General features: G+C 44.3%; 1 protein-coding gene across 1 annotated transcript in view; it reads right to left on the bottom strand.

Annotated features, from left to right (window-relative positions):
* The window catches only part of LOC116390681 (calsyntenin-2), a 210,351-nt gene that overhangs the window by 8,835 nt on the left and 177,026 nt on the right, over positions 1 to 24,490 (bottom strand). Inside the window, exons 9-13 of the mRNA XM_031860600.1 lie at positions 18,417 to 18,579; positions 13,041 to 13,207; positions 11,289 to 11,437; positions 5,207 to 5,418; positions 76 to 246 (exon numbers count right to left, since the gene is read on the bottom strand). Of these exons, the coding sequence (XP_031716460.1) occupies positions 76 to 246; positions 5,207 to 5,418; positions 11,289 to 11,437; positions 13,041 to 13,207; positions 18,417 to 18,579 (862 nt within the window). The remainder of the gene's footprint in view (positions 1 to 75; positions 247 to 5,206; positions 5,419 to 11,288; positions 11,438 to 13,040; positions 13,208 to 18,416; positions 18,580 to 24,490) is intronic.

Below are 24,490 nucleotides of genomic sequence, written 5' to 3'. Positions count from 1 at the left end.
AGAGAGATCAGGGGGAAGTTGTGAATCTATGGAAGTGTCAAAGGGCGAGTTGTTGTGGTTACCATATTAACCTACCATATATGGAAATGCCAGAGGTGGAGTTAGTGGCGTCGAGGTGTTTTCCGAGCAGAGCGCTGCGCTGCAGTTGGAGGGACTCCTGCTCCGACCTCAGCTCCTCCCCCAACACCAGGATATCACAGTAGTCCAAGTTATGGATAATCTCCTCCTGCACCCCGGGTCGACGTGCTGCGCGCGCGAGCACACACACACACACACACACACACACAATCCGATGCTCATAACAGAGAACTACCAGAGAATATCAGCACACGTTTGCCCTCACCTCGTGTTGCTATTCTAGACTTTTCAAACTGCTTGAAATAAAACTTAAATTTGAGGCCATTTTTTTATTTTTGGTTGAGAATATGTTCTCACTCACTAATAAACTGCAGTTTTCTTGGAAGCACATTTGTTATGCACCTCAGTGTGGTTACTTAAGTCCTCCTCTCACTAACTAAAGCCCTATTCTATTCTCACAGGACGTGTATTACCTGGAGACCTCTTGTAAACTGTAATAATTACAGAGGTTGTCTGTGATCTTAATCCCGTGCAAATCTACCATGTCTGTAATCTGTTGCAAATTACCTCAAATTTCTAATCACATTAGTTACCCTGGTAATTTTTTTATTTTCATTTTATGTAACCTTTATTTAACTAAAATAATCCCATTGAGGTTTAAAATCTCGTTGGCCAGGACGGCAGTGTGAAAGAATACCCGGGGACCTCTAGTGATGTATAATAATTGCAGAGGTTGTCTGTGAGCTCTTCATCAGTAAATTACACGAGGTCTCCTGGTAATGCTAGTCCCGTGGGAATAGGGCTTTAAAAGCAAAACAGCACATAGATACATTAAAAACTCACATAAAAGAGACGACAGACCTAAAATAAACCAGCAACTTGCATCAACCAAAGGACACACGGCAGTCTAATTGCTGTTGCCATGACAAAACATTTTCTTGGAGACAACCCTGAACAGTTTGAAGGACCGTGATTCAAACAGTACCGGACACAACACGCCTGCACCCGCACTCCAATTATTCACCGACTCTCTGCAGACAGACTGAGCTGTGAGCTGCTGCGGTAACAAGTCCCCTCAGACAGCTCCCATCACAGCGGTGCTGGGTGGCTGCTGGGGCTCTTTGACAGTTTGCTAAGCACTAGCCTCCACCTCTCACCGCTGCTGCTGCCCAGCCTTCTCCTTCACTGTACAGTCCCTGGGGAGGGAACCGGCGATGCCCATTTAACAGCTTTCACCAATGGAGAAAGACAAATATGTGGTTTATGTGTCAGTTTGGTTTTGGGGTTGTTGCTTTCAGTGAAAAGAGAATTACCATCGCCTGTGTGAAGTGTGACGACACAGCCTAAATCTAAAAGCAGGATAAAAGGATCGTTGGTGGAGCTGAGGGATCCTGGATGATGCAGCGGAAGTGGCCACGCCCTCAATTATGACTCACGTTAAGCCCTAATATGATATATCGGGGGAAGATACATAAAGATTTACCCCCCGAACCGTTGTTATATTAGCTAGACCAAAGCCGTTTATTCGTACCAGCCTATAAATGTTTATTTCTGCTGTAAAGTTTTAACATGGGGGTCCATTGAGACTGACTCGCTTGTGGAGCTTATAAGTGGAGTCATAAGAGTCATAAGTGGACATTTATAGAACTGCAGTTTTTGGCACTTCCTTGTTGGATTCATGTCTCAGTGCAGAGAATGCACCTTGGGAATTACAGGGAACACTTCAATGGGGCTTTACGCGTCTTTTTAGCCTCTGTTACCTCATTGTTTTGGTTGAGTGGCTAACAGGTTCTACACTGCAGCAGGCAGATGTTTCCCAATCCGATTGTATAGAAGTCTATGAGAAAATGACTCTACTTCTCTCTTGATTTATTACCTCAGTAAACATTGTAAACATGAGTTTATGGTCTCAATCTCTAGTTTCAAGTCTTCTTCAATACAGCATGATGTTCATTTAGTACATTATGGTCCATTTAGAGTCAAACAGACCATAAAGCAGGGGATGCTTTAGGGCGGGGCTGCTGTGATTGACAGGTTGCTGCTGCTACCAGAGCCGTGTACGGCGTCTCTACGTCACTCCTCCACATTTCAGATATGGTAACTTCCGTTCACTGGTTGCAAAAAAAACCAACATGGCAACAGCCGTATTCCAAGATGGCGACAGTGAACTTGAGGCTTCACAACGGCATTCCACAAACCAACTAGTGACGTCATGATGATTACGTCCACTTCTTATATACAGTCTACAGCCATTATTCAGTTATAATGTCTGGTGGGCAAGTTGCCCTGCTTGGTGTTAAATTCTACTTTGACATGAAGGGAGAAAAGGTAGAGTAGTGCTGGAAGAATCTAATAGTACACCTAAATGTAGGACTGTCCCAGGAACAGGTCTGTGTGCAGCCTGATCTCAGAGCTATAGTGTGGGTGGGATGAAAAAAGTGATGGGCTCCCGAAAAATAACTACTCAGAAAAGAGACTGAGAGAGCTGCTGAAATGGGGGCTAAAGAAAAAATCTCGAGAGCAAAGCAGAAGAGGAGAAACAGAACAGAAACAAATGACCATTGAAGCAAATGGGTCAACAACAGTTGAGCTTTTATGATGAGTTCAAAGAGAGAATTGATGACGTTGACTTTGAGTAAAGGCGTCGGTGTGAGCCTTGGAAGGATGCTGTATCATGAGATGGATAGAGGAACAAGGCAATGCTGAGCAGGCTCAATAAGAAGACGGATGTCAGAGAGAGACAAAGCGTAGACGAGGGCGAGGGGCTGATTAACAGGGTCCAACAGAAACGTACTGCCTGCCCTGAAAAAGAAATATGTGATTTATCTGGAATCCTTTAACCCCCGAGAGAACACAATATCTGTTCATTATGGAACTTCATCGTGCCTCCCTCTCCCACACACACACACACACTCTCTCTCTCCTCATCTCTCTTCTCCCTTTCTTTCCATTTCTGTGTCTTTCTGTGGCTTCCAGCTAATCTCTTCCCCCCAGCTGCAGTCTCTATTTCACCAGGAGAAAGAGCTCCACCGACTCCTGAAAGCAATGCCACTTTCTGCACTGCAATGGAGGGCTAAAACCTCCCGCCTCGCTCTGCTTATCTGCTCTTAATTGGCTGCGAGCGGCGGGGGGCCCCGGGGCCGGGCCGGGCTGAGCCGGGTTTGTTCCCCGCCTCGGTGGTCAGATCATTGGACGAGGCTTGAGCCCCTCAGGATTTAAATGTCATACTCATTTGGCCCCGGTCAAGGCGGAGCAACCCTGAGCCGAGAATCAGTCTGGTGGTAGGTGGAAGTCTTACTCAGCATGAGGGGAGGGTGTGTGTGTGTGTGTGTGTGTGTGTGTGGGGGGGGGTCTGAAGTCACGTAGGAACAGATAGGAGAGTGGAGGGACTCTGCAGCAGGAAATTGAGTCAACACATTGGCAAGGCTGCGTGGAACAGAAGGCTCCTGCTCACACTGTAGATTACTGCTGGCAGGAAGGGGCACATGTCCTCAACGGGGGTGTTACATATAGCTGTCTGTGCAAACCACATTCACTCAAGGATTGCTATGCTTTCATTAGATGCTACTTTCCTGCTCTACTCCAATACGTTTTAAAGGGAATGAACTTCAGTTATATGAAAGCTACAGTCACTTATTAAGATATACGTACATGTGGGTAAAAAAAAGATTCATTGTTAAAGATTTAATTGCCCAACTGTGTACAAAGTATGCAAACTAAATAATGAATGTACTGCTTACTTATTTATTTATAACAATCTTTAATAATGTAACCCTGACAGGAGTTATTCTGCTGCATCTTGAGTAGTTTCTCTTTAATACTTACGTGCATTTTGCCAAACTTACTTCTGTGCTCCTTATCCAGTGTCCTGGTGTAAATTGTTCAGTTGTTAGATGCCATTTCATTTTCACGGATATTATATCGGAACTGGATACCGAAGTCTGAGACGGTGCCCATTCGCTCGAGCGAAAATTACGCACAAGAGATTGTGTTTGCACTTGGATGTGTTCTTTAATCAGTTTTACAGAAGCCTTTTATAACGCTGGTCTACAGGGACATTTCTTTTCTTTAGGGCGACTAGCTCCATTGGCCGTCACACGAACGCCCAATGGAAGACTAGCTGGTGCGTCGTATGTAGCTAGCAGACTGCGTCATGGGTCAGATGTGTGCATTCAGATCTCAGTCAGCAGAGCCTTTCTTTGCAGTTATTAATGTGGTTTGGGTCTCGTTCATTGACTGATATGTTATTACCAGCTGAGGAATGTGTGGGTGGAGGCCGACAGCACTCTACATCTTCATACTGTGAGGGGCCGCTGTATTTACTAAGCAACACTCAGTTTTGGGCGATCCGATCATTTAACAGCCCACATAATCTATTTGAAATATTCGGATATACATCACACTACAGGAGATAATGTGATTTTAAGTAAGATATTATTGTATTGTACTACGTGTGTTCATACTTTAAAGTGAGGATCTGAATACTTTCATGCTTGTGAACTGCACAGACTCACTAGTAACTGCTTTAGTTGCATTTCAATAACCTTTACTTCCACCCAGCAAGAGAATCTGGCAGCATGAGACCAAAAAGCACAACTTTTCTTTTCTTTAGTTTGCGGCATGCGTGCAGACGTACCAGATGAAAGAAATACTTGCTGCTGCTGCTGATTGGCAGTCTCATGAGGTGCGATGTTCAGGTTTTCTCTTAAGGTTTGTTTTGAAGGGGAGACAGGTGGCGCTGCACGGCTATGGGACCTCATGAATGAGTGAAAACATTATCAATATGAAATCCTGCTGAAATATTTAACCAGGACAGATTTCTACCTGCAGGGAGGTATCTGTCTCCGACTTTGTGTGGTACACTCAGACTTGTAGGCTACCTTTTGGAGTTTGTTATTGTCCCTGGGAGTGTTCCCTGCAGAAGTACACATGTAAGGTAGTAATCCCTCACTGGCTTCCCACCTACTGCTTATAGGTTCAAAGGGTTGCAAATTGCTCTCACCAGCAACATTTTTAGAGCTGAATAAGTCGATACAGATTTTCTTTCACCTGCTTTGAGTATGACAATCCCTGCATCTTTGAACGAACGGGTAGCACAGAGGTTACCACCGTGTGTGATAGTCCGTACCTGTGTGATGTGTTGTGGCGTCTGCTCTGGTGACTGTGCTGATGAGGTGGAGGTCCTTGAACAGAGCTGTGCCTCCCGGCACCCTGAAGTCGGAGGCGGGCCGATTCAGTCTCTCCACTCCGGTGATGGTTATCCTGGGCTCACTAGGCTGCAGCACCATCACCACCGCATCAATGTCTGGGATGGTGATACAAGTGTCTTCACCAAAACACCTGGAGGGGAAGAAAAGGCAGAGGAGTTAGAGCTGGAGACGAGCTCGCGGTCTGGTGTTCGTTATTATTAGCTGTGTTCAGCCAGGACGTGGAGATATTTCATGATGTATCAAAACAGTTCCAGCAGCAACTCCCCGTTAAACCACACATTGTTGTTTTCACAATTCGCTTTTTGTACAGATTACAAAAAACAAGCCAGGCTACCTGCTATCCCACTGTTGCACATCTTTATGCTAAGCTAAGCTAATCACCTGCTCTGACAGCTGCGTATACAGCTTACATGTATGAGTAGTATCAACCTCCTGATCCAACTCTCGTTAAGAAAGCATATTGAATCTTTTAATCTGTACTACTTATGACCTGCAAAGGCTTCAGAAGATGTTGTTACTTTGTTCATAGAAAAAGGAATGTTACTGAAAAAGTCGTACAGTTTTACTTTTACTTCTACTCCAGAAGAACTAATTCATGGTAATACCGTCTTCTTTCTCATATGCTAATTAGCAGCTGCACCCTCTTCTTAAGAACCCAAATTAAGTTCATTTCTCCTTATGTAGGTCACTCCTGGAAATAAAGGTGCTAACTAAAAGTCTTTCCTCCAAAAAGGGTTCTTATTGTAACTCGTAGTCAGACAAAGAACCCTTGAAAAACCCTTTCTTCAAAAAACAGCTTTTCAGAAGCAAATGGTTGTGGGTAGAGCCTCAGCTCTTCAGGATGAACCCGTTTGGAACCCTTATTTCTGTGTTATAATTACACTGAGATGGCAAAATGATTTTCTTCATCGGTGACTATTACTGGAACCTTTCACAACACCATGACATTGCCTGCAATCTTCCACGCACACTGTGTCTCCCATGTTGTCCTTTGTGAGCGTCGCCAAGTGCGTTTCTCTATTTTCATCATTATTTCACTCAACATGGCTGAACCCCGTAGAGGTCCAGTTGACACACAGCAGCAAAGGGTGACAGAGGGCACAGAGGAGCTCTCTGTGAAAACACAATTAAATAGCTCCATCCCTAAGTAACAAGTAGACGCATCAGAATGTGAAACGGTGGAGCATACAGCAGCTCATAAAGCTTATCAATACCAGCAGGAAGTGCTGCACTAAAAGCCTGATAGACCCAGGGCACAGAGCTCTGACCATGCTCAGGCAGAGGCACCAACCTGCAGCAGAGACCTCGCTGTGTTTTCATACTTGCACGCCTGCTTCCCTGCCTCCCTGTCAGCGTGTGCTAGCATGTGTTTAAATGCACAGCATCCACTGGCAACCTTTAAGAGACGGACAGGTATCGGCTCTGCAGGACTCGAGCTAGCAACACGGCCACAGGGGGGGGGGAGCAGACACAAACAGAATGGCCGTACTCACACAAATGAGCGCAGACATCTAACTCGCAAACCATTCCGATGCATTGGCGGACACACACACATACACACGGGAGCGGAGAGATTGCAGATTACACATCAATCAAATGGAAAACAAGAGATACTAAAATGAGAAAAAGGACAGAGGGAGGGAGGGAGGGAGAGAGAAGGGGAGGGTATTGAGGGTGGTGATAGTGTAAGCCGTGAAAGCTGAACAAACAACCTGATTTTTGTTTTTACATTTCATCGAAGGCCTTTCAAGCACACAAACATCTGTCAGTGGGAGGCACATCAATGCTTTGGCTCCCTTCTGTAGCTCAGTAACCAGCTACAGCGAGACATCATAACAAGCTTATTCCCTGCATTGGAAACCTGGGCTATGAGATTTCAGCTGTGATGCATTCTGTATTCTTCACCCTCACATTCTGACGTAAACTATGCAGCAATGTATAAATCCATAAGATGAATTCATATATTTTTAGCTGGGCAGTTTTATATGGATTTCTATGGAAAGAAATAATGAAAGGAAACGGCAGTAAAAAAGGGTTTGGCTGGATGTCAAAGCAAAACATGTGAAAAGTGTCTTTGGATACTGGATGTGTACGATATATATGCTCAGCATGACTTATTATTCACGATGTCTCATTCAGAGAACTTGTATGTATGTGGGTTGTATGTGCCGGCGGTATTTTTGAGAATAGGCGAGGAAGGCAGTGGTCAAGGATGCCAACAGCTGGAGGGGCTCCGAGGTTGAGGGTGGTTAAATTTAGGGCAATGTGCATTGCCACAGCACTAAGTCCACCAATACAACAGCACTGAGTCATTTAACAACGTTATTTATACCCACAACTCTGTTGCTCTCTGTTGCTCTATTGTTTTTACAGTAATGTATACACGAATTCTACTGGTCAGTTCTTTCTTCCTTCTACTGATCTGAGCTACCATCAGTGAAACCTCCTGATGATGTCTCACATTAAAAGCTATAAAGGGAACGTTCTGGAGGAAGTGTTGAGTTGCAATCGCGAAGCTTAATGTATGACTCTCAGCTGGAGAGTGGTTTGCCTGAACCCTCTTATCACGCTGCGCTACAGTCCCGTCAAGTCACACCCTCGTTCAGGCCTTCACTGCCCCCTGATAGACACTCAACAGTCTACTCTATAGTTAGCAGTAAATTGAGATTTCGAGGGGCACTGATTGGAGGGCAAATAGTGCATAAATTTGACAGTCATATACTGTAAAATGGGGATGTTGCAGGGAGTTATTTCGGAACACAATCGAACTGAAACTGCTGGCTGCCACTTATATTGTGAGGCTGTCGTTCATTCAGCTGATGCCTAACAGAAAAAGAGGGGAACCATTGATATAATGTACAGAAACTCAACAGTCCAGAAATGACAGCGACTGGGACCTGAATGTTATAGAGATATAAATAGAGCGCTGCAGCGGTGACGTATTTCTGTAGAACAACCAGGAAGTTAGCATCGCACTGGTTCCCTCGTCAATTTTAGGTTATTGCAGAAACATTTAGAATACTTACATGTCTTGCTCAGCAAGATAACATTTATGATATTTGATATGTTAGGCTTTAAAGGAACGACACCACGGTCACATGACTTCCCGTCACCACCACTAAGCTAAAGGCAGACTGGTGTTTGTCATGATGACGTTCAGCAGTCTCATTAGAAAGACACGTGGACAGTGGAGCATTTACTTTAACTTGTGTTAACGTCAGACCTTATTTCAGGCATTGAACCACAATACCATGAAAAACACAAACAAACAAACAATGACTTGGAACCGGAATTGCAAATAGCACAAAGCAGAACTTGTGAAAAGCTGGAATAATAAGTTAATACATTTATTATGAACATTACAGCAGATCACCAAACCGTCCCAGGGTGCAGCCACTGGCCGACGTATTACATTTCTTTGTTCATCGTAAACTTATAGTGACAGTTTCTTGAAAGACCTGACTAGTTCTACATGTAGGAAGCTTACTAACCAGCTTTAACTCAACCAATGGAAAAGAGCTATAATTCACTTTTCGTTTTTTGAAATAATAATAACAAAGAATCCTTCCAATTTGGCCTCACAGCTGGATGGAAACTTAACTATTGTCTCTAATCCTCCACAGTCAGTTGTCTGAGGCCACAGTCTGAGACAAAAGCATGTTTCGGGGCATCGTGTAATCTCTCCTTATCTTTCCTGCGGCCGCAGCCGGTGCCATGTGTGTCTGTTCGCTGCTCGGGCACTAAGCCATTGTTGTGAGCAGTGGGAGATACAAAGTCAGTGATGCAGGGAGACGAATGCTGCGTGGGCCCACCGAGCTGAGACAAAAGAACAACAACTGGCGCCAGTCCAACTTAATTATAAAGAAATATGACAAGGGAGCCTAAAAGGGCTGCTACAAAGATTAGCGCCCGCTCCTTTTATTTTCTTGATGCCTACAGTAATTGCAGTTATTAGTCGTCAGCACGGAGGAAATTTAATCGCATTTTAAATGAATTAACATCTCTGTTTGTTTGCGAGGAGTGATAATGTCTGGGGCAGTTGGGGGGGGGGGGGTTTCGGCACTTGCTGAGGTGTTACGGCGGGAGGCAGCGTTTCAGGCTCGCGAGTGAAAATAACTCGGTTGAAGTGAATCTTTTCTGCTGGTGTGTGTTCTGGACGGAGTACTAAAACAACAAATTGGAAGTTAAATCACCCGTGTTATCAACGAGACCCTGCACTTCCCCAGAAGTTCCACTTTGGTTACACACACACACACACACACACACACACTCTCTCTCTGTGGTCATAAGCAAAGCAATGCTTGTTTTTCTTTACTCAATAGAGGTGTAACTCACAGGTCACTTTATTATTGTTTATTCATTTAAAAGATGTGGAGATATAATACAGAAAAGACCTTGTACTGTAACAGCTCTGGTGTAAAAACAATAATCTGAACACTTGCATGTAGAATACAGGTCCCTAAAAAGGGATTATATTTACCCTGTTCATCACACATTTCACTTCTCCATCATGAGCGCAAAGAGCCATAAATATCATGTGCAATGTTACAGACCTTTGTGAATGTTTCTTGTTAAATCCAATCATTTTATAAGTGTACAGATTTCCTGACCCTGCACCTGAGTTAATATGCAGCGATACTATATTTCACTCTATGTATATATGCTGGTTCATATCTATTCTATAAACATAATCTCTAAAACACTCACCATGATAAAAAAAAATGAATCAGTTTGTCCCAAAGACAAAATAACAGAGGAGTCCAGCCGGGTTGTTTTTTAAGATTGTCGCTGTTTGTTTAATTGTGTTCTCGGTGCCCGCAGTAATTGCTCTTACTAGGCGTCAGCAAGAAAGTTTAATTGCATCGGCAGGAAATATTTAACATCATCTCGCATTTGTGAGGAGCGATACTGGGGAGTTTATTCAGTGTTGTGGCAGGAGGCCATGTTTCAGGCTCTCAGCGTAACTAACTTAGATGAGGAGAATTTATTTATTTTTTCCTACTGGTGTCTCATCTGGATGTGAGCATAAACATAAAGCTGAAATACACCTCATCAGTGAGTCTCCACACATGCTTTAGAATGGACGCCCTCTCGCACATTTGCCACACATATCCGCAAGTAGTGTACACACACACACACACACACACACACACACACGCACACTCAGACATGCACACACAGCTAGCAGACCAGTCAGCAGTCTGCGAGGAAAAGCTAAATTTACACAACATTTAGCAATGACGCAAGCTTAGCCGTCATTAACATAATGTATTCCCTGATAATCGGTGAGCCTCTGGCTGAGATGACTCTGCTTCATCAGCGCACACACCAACATGTACAAACACACGCTCACTTCTGCCGTGTTGGTTGAGGCTCACAGGCCCGCGGCCGTGCATCGAACCCAACAGGAGGGCGGAGAGTCAACTCCCGGGGCTGCGCTGCAGGGGTCTACATATATTTAAAACAATCATGAATTTTAATGGTAACCCGCCAAGGGAGTCTCTCTCTCTCTCTCTCTCTCTCTCTCTCTCTCTCTGTTTTTCTATCTCTCTTTCGCTCGTTCCTCTGGCAAAACCCAGAAAGAATTATTAAAACATGACATGAAAATGTAAAAAGTGGCCTCAGTGGCGACAGTGAACAGAAAATGGTGTATTAAAGGGAAAAGAAAGTGACAGCAGAGGAAAGGAGAAACACAGAGAGTGAGAGAGAGAGAGAGAGAGAGAGAGAGAGAGAGAGAGAGAGAGAGAGAGAGAGAGAGAGAGGTTGGGATCAATGCATGAGAAGGTAATTACGTATCAGTGTGATATCTACTGTGCTGTCTTAATACTAAACAGAAGATGTCAATGTGCGTTTCCTCATATCTGGGAGAGGAGATACAGAGAAACCGAGACGATGTGAGATCAAACAAATGTAGGATTGTAGATAAAAAGTTAAAAAAAACAAGAAATAAAGAAAAAGACAACGAAAACAAAGGAAGAGGAAAAGACGTGTTGTACATACTGGACGGCAGTGGAGATGTGCAGACGTCGGATGCCTGATGTGGGAAATTGACGAGAGTTTATGTAGGAAACTTTCCTCACAGCAGCGTTCACCTTTTCCAAGTCCTCTCCCTCCATTACCAAGATGGACTGAGCCGGGTTGAAGTGGAACTACAGAAAGAGAGAAACAGAGATGTTAGATGGATAGAGACCAGAGACATTTTTAGCTGCACTCAGTCACTTCCATACGAGATGCTGAAGATATGTCTGGTATGGAAAAAGAAAGAAAGACAAAGTGACTCTCAGAAGAGACAGGGCATGGACAGATTGACCTGCAGCTTTAATGTGTCATCCATCCATCACAATACCTACAATTCAAGTGGTAAAGACATCAGGATTCACTTATTTGGGCTGTGTAATAGGTCCAAAGCATGTACTAGTGACTTTGATTTTATACCTTGCTTGAATCAGGTAATCCATCAAAGTGAGCATCGTGTTTTTATACTGCTTTACCATGAAACAGCAAGGTCACTTTGAAAACAACAGATGTGATATTCACTGTGATGGATCACCTATTTGAAGGGATAGTCGCAGGCCTTCGCAAATAGATTTTCATACTGTATGCAGAAATCAATGGACACCGGTGGCTGCATAGACGCCAGGAAGGGAACTAGTAGTGCAATAGTAAAAGGAATGTTGGTGAACTTTGTTGTAAACGGTCGAAAAACACTGATATGACCCTTTAAGTCAAGAGGCTAGAAAATACTGGGCGGACTCTCCTCACAGGTGCAGTTTGACAGGGGTGTGTGTGTGTGGGTGTGTGTGTGTGTGTGTGTGTTCTCCTGCTGGGTTTGATGGTAGGGATTCGAGGTCCTTCTAACTTTAAAGAGGGTTTAGTGGCCCACTGCTGGAACCGCACTGAGTGTCTCCCATTTCCTAAAGCTGTCTCTCAGCAGCAGGGTGACAGTACTTCAGCACCCCATGGGGAGCTCTCCATGCGCTCCCTCTCCCCTGTCATTTCCCCGACTTCACACCTTCCCTTCCCTCTCGCCGTCTCCTCTCATCTCTTGTTCTCTGTCACTATACTTGCCGTCTGTCTGCCTCAACCTCCCTCCCTTCCCTTCCCTTCCCTCCCTTGTTATTCTCCTCTGACTGTGCTGCGCCGGCCCTGCAACCGCTCGGCTAAATGCCGTCCTTAAGCCTCCCGTGGACTTATGGGAGCCAGACGAGCGTGCGGCTAAGAAGAAAATGAAATTGCTTTCAAAAGATAAACTGCCCTGGCCCTCGAGAGGCCCTCTCGTCCTCTCTCCTCATCCCCCCTTGTCTTCTCAAAAGGCTGGCAAGGATCTCTTTGTGGACCACAGCACAAGGGGGCTCTACGGAAAAAAGAGCTGCAGGAGTGAGGGAAGAGAAGAAGAGTGAAGTGAGAAAGATAGAGAGGAGCTGAGGATGGGTGGGTAGGGGGCCCCGGCTTGGAGTCTACACAAACCCCTATCCATCTTGTCTGCCCTCTATCTTCCACAGTACAGGGAGATGGATTAGCTGAGCTGGTGAATGTGTTGTGGGGGTGTGGGTCTGTCTGAGGAAGCCAACTGGTGATTTAGCTGGGGTGATTTAAAGAGGGAGAGTTTTTTTCTGTCAGCTGGCATCAAAATGCGTGTGTGTGTGCAAGCAGCAGAGGAGGATACAGTATGTTGAATGTATACTCAGTATGGGCAGGAAGGCTGTTATGAAATTACATAAAAGTATAAAAAGAAATAAATGAATAAAACACCTTTATGCTCTTATCCAGACTCTCGAGGGAGTTGATGTCCAGTCCCTCTTTGCAGGCCTGCAGACAGGAAATGACTTTCTGACTCTCGATCTTGCCCGGTCGGATGGTCAGTCCAGACAGGCTGCCCCGGAAGTACTGAGTGAACTGCGGCTTGGTCACCTCCCCACCTACACACAAAACAATACACACACATTTAGTAAATGAAGTTCATAAAATACCTTTTGGGATTACAGTTTTTCGAGGTTTGTGGGGACACTGCAGTTTTGGTGTTTTTGCACCCAACGTCACTTAGTTTTTAAATATGTGCACAAGAACACAATGCAGTGCTGCTCTATTTATGGGTCACACGAACTTTGTGTAGATAATCATGTTGTGGGTTAATCTACAGTAATTACCATGGTGTCATGTTTGTCTCTGCTGGTATGTGGCGTATACAAGTCCCTAACAAACTAACTATCATCAAACTAACAGTGCCCTTATCCACTCCCTAATTATGAGTCCTGATGACCAATCATGGCTATAATCAGCCTTAAGATGCAGGCTCTGTCTCCATTCTGTGACCAAGCGAAGGATACTGCTGTAAAAGTGTTTTCAGCCATACCATCGAGATAAAAGAAAAAAGTCAACACGTCTAAAGTATGTTCTCCAAACTCCGTAAAGGCCAATACCAGCAAGAGAAGTCTCCAAACCACTCATTAGCTGAAAGGTTACTAGCTCTAGGTATGAAAACTTCACCTTTACTTCCTCACTTTATCTTCCCTCTTCCTCCAACTCTGGCTGTAATCCACCAAAGCACTGACGCTACAGAAAAGTCGGTTCATTTAATAACATTTGTTCTATGAAAAAGAAATCCAGACTTGTGCACACACCAAGAACATTGTTACCGTGAAGTGAAGCAGTGACCGATGGGCAAAGATCTAGCTAAGGTGCCATGTCTCTCTATCAATATATCTGCCTCTTGTTGGAGGTAAGCAGTAAAAGAACATCCTGTACACACCTTTCTTAACCTCTCTACCTGGCTGGAGTATGACCGCTATTTGGAAAATGTAACAGTAGGGAAGAGACACATTCATTCCTTGAACCGGGTCATTTCAGTTGGTGACTGTCCAGTGACTGGAGATGGGGAAATCCTCAATTCAAAACCCCTTTTGGCTCCAGTTCATCAGACATTACCCGAGCTTGACCTAGCCCCTAATTCCCTGTGGACGATGCAGGCACACGTATCATCGGCGTAAGTGATGTATCCACGGCGTGAGAAGCTCATTCGGTGCAGGCGGAGAGACACAACTGACCACTACTGGAACTACTTTATCATGTCTTATTTTTTCCCGGGTGTGAAAATAGAAGAGAAATGAACCGCGACAAATGCAGACGTTCAATTTAGAATCATTGCTATATTTCTCTTGAAAGGGCGGATGGAAATACGGGGGGGAGCTATAAAACCTCTCAAGCCTAAACTCTTCCCCCTTTGCTGTGCCTTCCTTGTCATTACTCTCTTTGTTGCTCAGTCAGTATTTTCATTTTCCATTAATTTGGGTCTCGCCCCTTCAGCATGCATGTGTGGCAGCGTATGCCCTCATGCACCATGCTCCCAAATTACTGCAAGATTATATTTGAAGAAGCGAGCAGGAAACAGACTTCTTGATGTTTTTTTTCATATTTAGTTTTCTGTCTTAACAACAATTGACCTGTCACTAAACCCCTCTCCTGAGCCTGTCAGGCTTTGGACAGCTGCATTCAAAATTACAAGCAGAAAAATGTGAGGAAATGTGAGGAACGGCCCTGTGTGTTCATCTTAAGCTGCAAGCGTTGGCAGTGTATTAGCTTTACTTCCAAGGCCAAGAGTTATCATATCATCAAAATACATTTGTGGGGTTATAGATTATGTAAAAGCAGCAAAGTAGTAGTAAAGGATACCAGCGTAATTCTGTTTTTTTCAGGTCTTCTACACGTATAATTAACTGGCGAGGATGTCGATTTTCTTTATATATTTTAGCACAATATCATGAAGCCATCAAGTGCATATTCAAGACTCTTTACAGGATTCCTGTGCCAGAAAGAACATGTTTTCATGCAGATAAACAGTCTTTCTGTACGTCGGTAATAATGTGTCTTCTCTGAGTGGTATGGCTGGCAGCCCGTCATTGATTTATTCATTCAGTCAGCAATCTGCCCCGAATGTGAGTTACCCAGCTCTCGTTTCACTTCAACGTAACAACCACAGCTGCTTTGCATACTCCAAGCCAACATTAAAGTGCTTGCTGACACCCTGCCAGGTACCATGAGAGCACAGTCTATCTTACAAAACCACAAGATCACCTTTCTATGCACGTATTACAAACTATGCCAAACCCACTCTTTCCTTCTTTACGCTTCACCTGCTCTCCCGTCCTCAACTCAGTTACCATCTCCTTCCCTTATTCCCTCCCTCCCTCTAGATGTCCACCTATCCGCTCGGTCCCTCCCTGACAGATGTTATCAATTTAGGCCTTGGCCAGAGAACCCATTAAGGGGTCCCGGCGAGAGGAGAGGGGATTAGCGAGACGCTGCGGAGCGCGAATGATATGGGCGATAAAACCGCTGATCATTCCACTTCACGGAGAGGCCGGTTTCCTACGTGGTGTCAGCGCTATTTGCCCGCTCTGTGCAGCGCCCCTCGCTCAATAGATCTTCACTCTCCCTTTTCCTCGGCTCTATTTGCCTCATTTCCAAAACAGCAACAGATGAGGCATGGGTGAGCTGGAAATAGGGCCATTACTTAAGTGTAAGAGAGATAGTCTCTCACTTACTTTTTGATTTATTGTAACTGTACCTGTATCAGCGCCTGTGTGCCAGTGTTTAGTCATTCTACTGTACACACACAGATATTTACGGTTCAATTTGTGCCTGTGTGTAATCAACAGTACTTCTTCCTGCATGCTCGCCGCTGTGATGAGGGAGGCCAGCAGACTGTGATTACACGGGCAAAAAGAAGAACCAGGCGAGATGAGTGTGTTGCTCTCCGCTGCCTCGCTGTTACACACACTTCTGAAGATGAACACCCACCGCCAGGTCAGAGGGTAAATACAGGCTGACTGTGAGAAAACTGCACAGCCAGCACTTACTTCCAGAGGTGAAGGAAGAAGGATGGGCGGGGGGGGGGGCCAACCCTTCTATTAGAGAACAGGAGGAGAGTGAAATTGTGCAAATGCACGCTTCACAGACGGATAATTCACCGCTTTGTTGTTGCAGGAAGTCACACTAACAAGTTGTGTCTCATGCATTTTAATGAGCAACGCAATCTAGCAGTTTACCCGGATTGTTAACAATGTGACCACTAATGGGATGGGCCTTACATGCCTCCTGTGTGTATACTGTCTACTACTCTACGTGTTAGTTTCTGGGGATATCAGGGCCGTTGTACTTTCTGCACGAATGTGTTTGCAAGGTGTCCTGTGATCACTAACTTCTCCATGTGTTCATCTGCAGCGAGGATCAGAATGTCTGAGTGGATAATATCAATCAATCAATCAATCAAACTTGTATACACATCGGTACACACGCAAACAGTCACCTGTCTGCCCTGTTGTTGGCAAGGATTACTGTGTTTCACTCACTCTTTAACCGCTACAATACATGTAGTAGGATATACGGGAGGCTGCGTGATAAACCGATATCGGTCAGAGATGTCTGCCATCACACTACGCAGCCCTGTAGCTGGTCTGCTTTGCTTCCACACCAGAGTCCATTTGGAAGACACTCGATTGTTTAGTCTGCACCAGAGTTTGATCGACAGCTCTCACAACGGCCTAAACGAACCAGATCAAATTGTCAAACATACCAGAGCACATTTGAAACAGAACCAAACCCGTTGGCCCCCTCACAGACACGGACAGATGATGAAACTTACCCTCACCGCTGGGTGCAGAGGTGGAAAGTATAATTTGAGCTTTGCAGTAGCTCATTGCCGACAGTAGGCCTACAAAGTTCATTTAGGACGTACACTATCAAGAGACCATACTTTGTGGTGGTAGTCAAATCTTAAAATTTGATCTCATTTGACCACAAAAGTTCGATTTTTTTCTGATCAAAGTTCAAATAGCTTCTGAGGAAGTGCTTATTTTAGACCATCTTTAGACAACAACACCGCCCTCCTAATACAAACTGATTCATGTGTGCCAGCCACCTGCAGTGACAGTTTGAGGTTTAACTACAGCTTTTACAGAGTGAAGTATTGCCACGCCGCACTACAATGACCTCTTCGCATAAATATCTGTAATATCATCATTCTAAATTACGCTCATTTGCTTCGGTCGGGCAGAATGCATTTACATTGGATAATACTGACTGACCAGTTAAATGTTATGAACCGTGAAATTATATCATGAAATTTAATTAAATATGGCAAATCTATCACAGTTGTTTGCAGTCATACTGTTTGGAGCTTACAGATCTCTTTTAGTTTACTCTGCCATCCGTTCGCATTGTCCCGTCTGAACCCTACAAATTACAGTTTGATGTTTATCTGCGAAGCCATTCAGCAGCGTGACAGAAAGCAGAGATGAACCCACCACATCCTCTTCAGCGCTGCTCTGAAAACACACTTCAGCAGCCGGTTAGACAATGAATGAGCTCATCTTTGCAACATGTTTGCAATCAACATGCCGGGCACTTAGACGCTCAGTGCTTTGAAAAGGCAATCTGTTGAGGCTAATGGCTTTTGTTAAGATTTCAGAATCACCTTAACAACTCTTTGCTGAGGCTTAGCCAACACCTAGAAAAAGCAGGTCTCGTCTCTGAACTCTCTCTTCTATTCAAGGCACTTTTAATCCTCCTAAAGCCTGGTGTTCAATGAAAGAACTGGGTGGGCAGGAGGAGGAGGAGGAGGAGGAGGAAGCAGATGAAAGCTAGCCACATGACCTGCTCCTGCTCCCGCACAAAAAAATATCTTGACTCTTTATCTGGGGGTTAAGCATCACTGAGCCGTCTCATTCGGGCTATCAAATCAACGGTAAGCTGCACTGAGCGAAAAAAAGTGCCATTTATTCTACCCTCGCGCAATTAGTGGCAGCTATCAGTTCAGAGGACAGTGAAATTGTCCGCCTTCATTCAGGTGGGTTCAATCGTTTGTCAAAGGCACACTAAGTGCTCTTCTTAATTGCTCATTCAAGGCCAAAGAACATGTTCGACACTCAGCGAGTCCCCTAGCAATAGTGTTATTCATATCCTTGAACTCGCTCACACGTAGAAGCTATATTCAATCAGCAGACTACCAAATACACCTCATCTATTATGTTAAACTTTTGTGTCAGTCGCAGGCTTTTCCCTGTTTCATTGGCTCCATCATCACCCCCATTGGCATCATCATCATCATCATTGTCAGCGCTGCCCGCTCACCTTGCCAGCAGGCGCCGACCGTGAGCTGCACGTCAATCTGTGTCGGGTGGATGGGCCAGTCGTCAGTCACCAGGTAGGGGTCGTAGGTCACTCCGTCCACGTAGAGGGTCACCACTGGGAACTCTACGTTGATGACGTAGTAATGCCACTCCTTGTCACAGATCTGTCAGGGAGAGAAGACGAGAGTGTCATGAATGGATATGTGGTCGTCAGCTCAGATAGTCATACATGTTATGTAACACTTAGCTGCTGAGGTTAGCTCATTTTTAAGACATAGTTTGACACTTTGGGAAACAAATGTATTTGCTGTCGTCATTCTGCAACAGCCAGCAGTTCGGTTAGCTTAGCATAAAGATCTGATCAGATCTGATCTCATCCATAAACTACCAAATGAACAATTTAATATGATCTGAGCATAACTTTCAGCTCTGTTAGATATAGTGGTTCATCATCAGGTAAAGAAAAACAGGAGAAGCACATAAACTATGTTGGAGATAACAGACTGTCTTTCTGTCTGTCTCTGAGAACATCTGTCTCTCCGTTCTCTTTCCCCAGCGCTCTTCGGGCCGTATACTTCCCCTCTTCCTCTCAGCTCCTCCAATGTAACCCGGGACAGCCTTTGAGCACTTAGCCTTGGGTAACCTCCCTCTCTAATGAAGAGCGTTCTGCTTATTAACACCGTGCTAGCCCAGCAGATGGGCGCTCTAATCAATCCGGTTCACTTTTGCTGCTGTTGATGTGCGAGATACAACATCTGGCCTATTGGTGATCATCCCGCACAGCTGCTTAACACATATGCAGCATGTCGATGCGCTGTGTCAGCGCTCAGAATCAACGGGGGGATAATCTGATCGTGGATTTGATGGTGCTGCAGAAGTGATTGATACTGATAGGATTGGCTTTGATCGGCTAGTTAGGATGTCAGGACATGTGTAACATGTACATAAAGGGCAATCCTATTCTTTGTGTCTACAAGTCGGTTTATATACGATTTCAAATGTGTCTTGAATGCATTACACTCTTGCTCGTAGTCTTTAACGTGTCTGTTCTTCAATTTGGTTACATCTCATTACTAATGTGCCAAGTTTAAAACATTCACATGAACACACACTAATCCCTCTGACATTTACAAATGCAGACCGTCCCCTCCCATGCTCTACCGCTTCTTCCCTGTTTTCGCCCGTTCGGTATTTCAAAGAGAGCTCGGGCCCGTAGGGGATCTGTCTAGTGGGTGACTTCCCCATGCAGGCTTCAAAGGGCAGAGGGCCAGGCGGTCTTGCCCGAGAGAAGGCTGCTTCTGCCGGGCTGGGATGTCTGTTGGTGATCTCTCTCAGGGAGCAGGAGGGAGATAATTATGTAGCCACACATGTCAGTACTACGTTGTAAAGCAGAGTAAGAGCTTGCGACTATGGGATAAGACTAACAGTTGTACTTGAAGACCGATTTGAATACCAGTGTTCTTCGTGCTAAGCTGCTGATGTCTCATATCTAGTGTGAATTTGGGTTGTCGGAGATATTGGCTGGTTGACTCATATGATTTCTTGTTGAGGCAGCCCACAAAAGAAACCTGTTAGTCTTATTTCACAGTTTGTAATGATTTGTTTGTCATGATATGTTCCCTTTAAGGTAGTGTAAAAGTAATTTTGCAACAATAGACAATTGGCAACGTCTAATACTAGCTGTCACTGAGGTACTGCTGTTCTTAATAGCTAAACCCTCCTGACTAAGCCTGACAGACAAAGTATGACACAGACTTATAAATTAAGCTTAGGTACACTACGCAAAATCCTGCCCACAAGCTGAGTGAAAGGGCTGCTATACAGATATTTGATGTAGGTAGCAGCATGGCTCTACTGTCGCCATCAGGTCAAACTCTACATGTTTTGCCCAAGTGACTCCATTTTACAGAGAACCAGAAGCCCGGGAAACATTCTTTATCTAGTTTGCACGAGATAAAACGGATCACGCGTGAAAAAGATAATATGTTGTGCACTCCAAGTTATTTTTCTCCACACCTTTATATCTTTTGGCTAGAAGATATAAAAACATAATCTTTCAGGACTTCGGGGACTCCGTGTTATCTTGTGCACAAGATATTAGATCTATCTTCTGCACACAAGATATGGATCTTGTTATAAAAAAGCAGCTCAGATACATTTAAAATAGCAAAGATTGCAAAGAATACCACTTAGACAATTCATTGATAGTCAGGTTAAAAGAAAGTCTTCACTTTCAGTCCACAGTGATATTTAGAGTTGTTGTTGTAGGCAACACAAAAGTTCGGCATCTTGTCAGAAACACACGATTAGAGCTTGAGAGAACAGGTGCACCGCTATGCATGGGAAGACGCCAGCTGGACACAGATGGAGAATCTTTGCTGTGTGTGTGTGTGTGTGTTTACTGTGTGTGTGTGTGTGTGTGTGTGTGTGTAGAGGGTGGAATCAGTGTCCATTACAAAACCTCGGACTGGAAGTAACTCAGAGAACCATCCACCATGCCACAAGCTCAAAGCTATACACTACTGACTGCGAGTGTGTGCACATGTGCACACAGGGGCTTGCGTCTGTCTGAGAAAGAGCAAGGCAGGAATTCCGCAAGGATTCACCACTTGTAATAACACCTACCCACTAACAGGGATGAATACATGAATGCACAGACATCAATCCAGCACCATTAAGTGTCAACTTCAAACACTTCAAAGCTCCAAAAGTTAAAGTTCAGCTCTGGCTTGCCTTGCTTATGAAAGCAGAGCAAAAAGTTTTTCTATTCCCCAATCCCTCCACTTTCCTGTGTCTCTGGCTGATGCAAATTGACAGACGGAAGGAATGAAGGAAATAAATAACCACACAAACAGAGAAGAGGGAGGATGTGAAACAACCAGAGGACAAAGAAAAGAAAGCGAAAGAGGGAGTGAGCGAGGTAGAGAACGGAAACATCACACATCAAAGATCCTTCATCATCTCTTGGGGCACTCCATGGCGAGAAGAAAAACAAAATTGCTATCTGCCTCCCTCCATCTCACTCTCTCTTTCTCTCTGCAGTTTATTTGGTGTCTTTTCTTCTTCTCCTGTCTCTCTATTAGAACCTGACTGTGGGAGTTGTTGCCTCAAGTCCTTTGGAGTTGAAAGTCTTTAAGAGATCTGTCACCCAATCCAACCTTCTAACTTCAAACCAGAGATGGAGGAACGAGATAGGAGCGGTAAAAGAATGGGGAGAGAGGAGGCGATCTGAGATCGGAAGGTGGCAGGGCGGAGAGATGATAGCGAGGGAGGGTGGAGATGAAAGGAAGCGAGGGGGGGAAAAGAGACGACGGAGGGGAATAAAGGGTAGAAGAAAAGACCTAAAGAAGAAAGTGTTGCCTCGTGGAGCAACTTGCAAGGCTGTAGATTGTTAGCGTTGTTTATTTTCATCACGACAGGGTGGAAGGCATGAGAGCATGCAGCCCAACTATGTCCTATTGCTGTGTAGCAAGATGAACCTTGTAAAAATCATTTGGAATCAGTTAAATATTTGATACCCAGGTTGAGGAGATTGTAAGCTTACTTGTTTTGCTAATTTTTCATTAGATTGTTATCAGATGTACTCGTGAGTAATTTAGGAACGACCAGACAAAGAGAGTGTGCTGTGCCCGTAAACACAAGGTTATTCTGAGCATCGTCGTGTAGGAGAGGGAGGGACAGATGGAGGAAAGAGGAAGTAGAAGAGGTGGAGGGAGTTAGGAGGAGGAGGAGGAGGAGGAGGAGGAGGGGGGTGCCTGTAGGGCCTGCTGGAGGAAGGATCCACAACAGAGATTGATGAGCATTGGAAACAAGGTGACTTTAAGGAGGGGGGGGGGGGGGGGGGGGAGCAATGAGAAAGTTGCTCCAGAGGCAAAGTGAAAGCAGAGGTGTAAACTGAAGTGATTGGTTTGGCTGGGGGGGTTATTGGATGTAAGGGTACCAAACAAAGCTGGAAACGATGATCAGTGCAAAGGGGCATCACTGCCACTACACGTTTGGTGCCATTAGGATCAATTCAATGACTTTGATGTTGTAACTGTTTCGTAGGCGCATCAGGAAAAGGATACTTTCACATTCATATGAGAAAGAAATGGACCCATATGAAGAAAACATTTTAAAAATATTGCAGAATCTGACAATTTATATATGTAAAATGTAGCTCAGTGGTTAGCTGCCACAGGAGAGCCATGGTGTCCTGGTGGGAGTTGTTTGTTCTCGAGGTGCTCTAGTTTCATTGCCTCCCAAAATATATAAATAATAGAAGGCGCAGACACTCTTGCCACTGTCCTTGACCAAGACTGTGGCCTTGAACAAGATTTAAATCACTCTGAGATGATCAATGATTTGGTTTATAAAAAGATGCATTCTAAAAAGGATGTGCCATGTTACTATACAGAGGCTCCACCCTTCCATCTTCATTTCATCAACTTTTAATTCTTTACAATATTTAAAAAAATATTGGTTAATAGCAGACCACCTCAAGGTGTCACTCAGAGAGAACCAGAACATTCTGATGTAGCATTTCAAAATTAAAGCCCTTCAAAATCTCATTCATGAGCTAACTTCAAATCATATTCACGAGCCAATTTGGACGTGGGGTTAAGTTGGATTCGACCCCTTCTGAAGGCCGTAGGGACTCGAAACTGGTACCACTCCATTTTCAAAGCAATGTGCAACAGTTTGAAGCTTTGGACCAGCAACACACCTGTAATTATATTTCTTAAATGTGATAATCGATCATTTGAAAACTCTTAACTCCACCTCAAAGAAAACAAGTTCTACATTTTGTGAATTATTAAGAATTACAAATAACAGGTTGTATCTTTTTTTTTAAATTTATTCATACACAAAACAGTGTTTACTCGGGGTCATGTGCAGACTATTTCTTGGCTGGGATCAGTGGCTTCTGTGTTTGTCCGTCACATGTTAGAATCATTAGCACATACAACAGAGTCATGGGGCAGAAAGACGCTCCAGTAATGCATAATCAGGAATTCCACTGTATTTCTTGGCAAACCGACCCCGTGGAGCTGGTTGAGGCAGAGATGATTAAGGTTAAGGTTCAGCATTGACCTCGAGTAGTTAGGGTCAGGATAGGCTATAGGACCTGAACAAATCGGGTCACCGGTACCTCAGCAGTTGAATGCTACGCAGGGCGGGTCTTGCCAAGAAAAGCAGTGGGAATCATAATGTCAGTCATGTCAGTTACGCAGCAATATCTATCTTAAGTATGCTAACACGGCTAGCACTAGCCATCATAAGCTGCTGGTCAAACCAGACCAAATAAGGCTGGAGCAGCACAGTAACAGCCAGCAGTGACCAGGACTGCAGTGTTCAGTGAATGAGGCATTCTAAAGTGCCTTATATTGAGGTATTCTGTCTCCTTTAGCATCGACAGATGTTGATACGCAACGGAATTGTTGCCTAACAGCTCAATGAATGTCGGTATCATTAAAGCTGAGGCTCTCATCCAGTCATGTCTGCCTCAGAAATACTTAGCCTCCGCAGTCATTAACAAAAGTGCTTTTGCTAACGCATAATTGTCATAAATCATCGTCAGCTCGGTGTCAACATGAAAAACATTATCAAGTCAATTGTTGTAAGCATCCACAATTGGCTGTCTGAAAGCCTATAATTACAAAAATAGAAGAAACAATTAACAGAAAGTGATAGTGGAGGAACAGTAGATGTGTGTGTGTGTATATAAATACACAGGATGTACTGTATTTATGTCTATGTATGTGTGTGTGAGTGGGAGACGTACTTGAAGGTGACTATGAATTACCGGCTGGCAAAAGTGACTAATTAGAGTAGCAATTATCCAACCGCTCCCGGCAGAGACTAGGAGTCAACAGCCAAATGACCTTTCCATAAGCTCATAACACACACACACACAAACACACACACTGTAATGGGAAAATATGTCATAGTCTCATGTGAAGGTTTAAAGAATGTAAGTCCTAAAAGAGCAGACACCAAACTGTAGTTTCAGTAGATGACTTTAATTAGTTTAGTATCCAGGTGTCTTGTTATCTGTTATCATTGTGCACTGTTTCTTTCTTCTTCGTATCTGTT

This window comes from Anarrhichthys ocellatus, unplaced genomic scaffold, assembly GCF_004355925.1.
Source record: "Anarrhichthys ocellatus isolate YVR2014 unplaced genomic scaffold, GSC_Weel_1.0 scaffold24, whole genome shotgun sequence".
Lineage (NCBI taxonomy): Eukaryota > Metazoa > Chordata > Actinopteri > Perciformes > Anarhichadidae > Anarrhichthys > Anarrhichthys ocellatus.
This window is presented reverse-complemented; position numbering and strand designations above follow the sequence as displayed.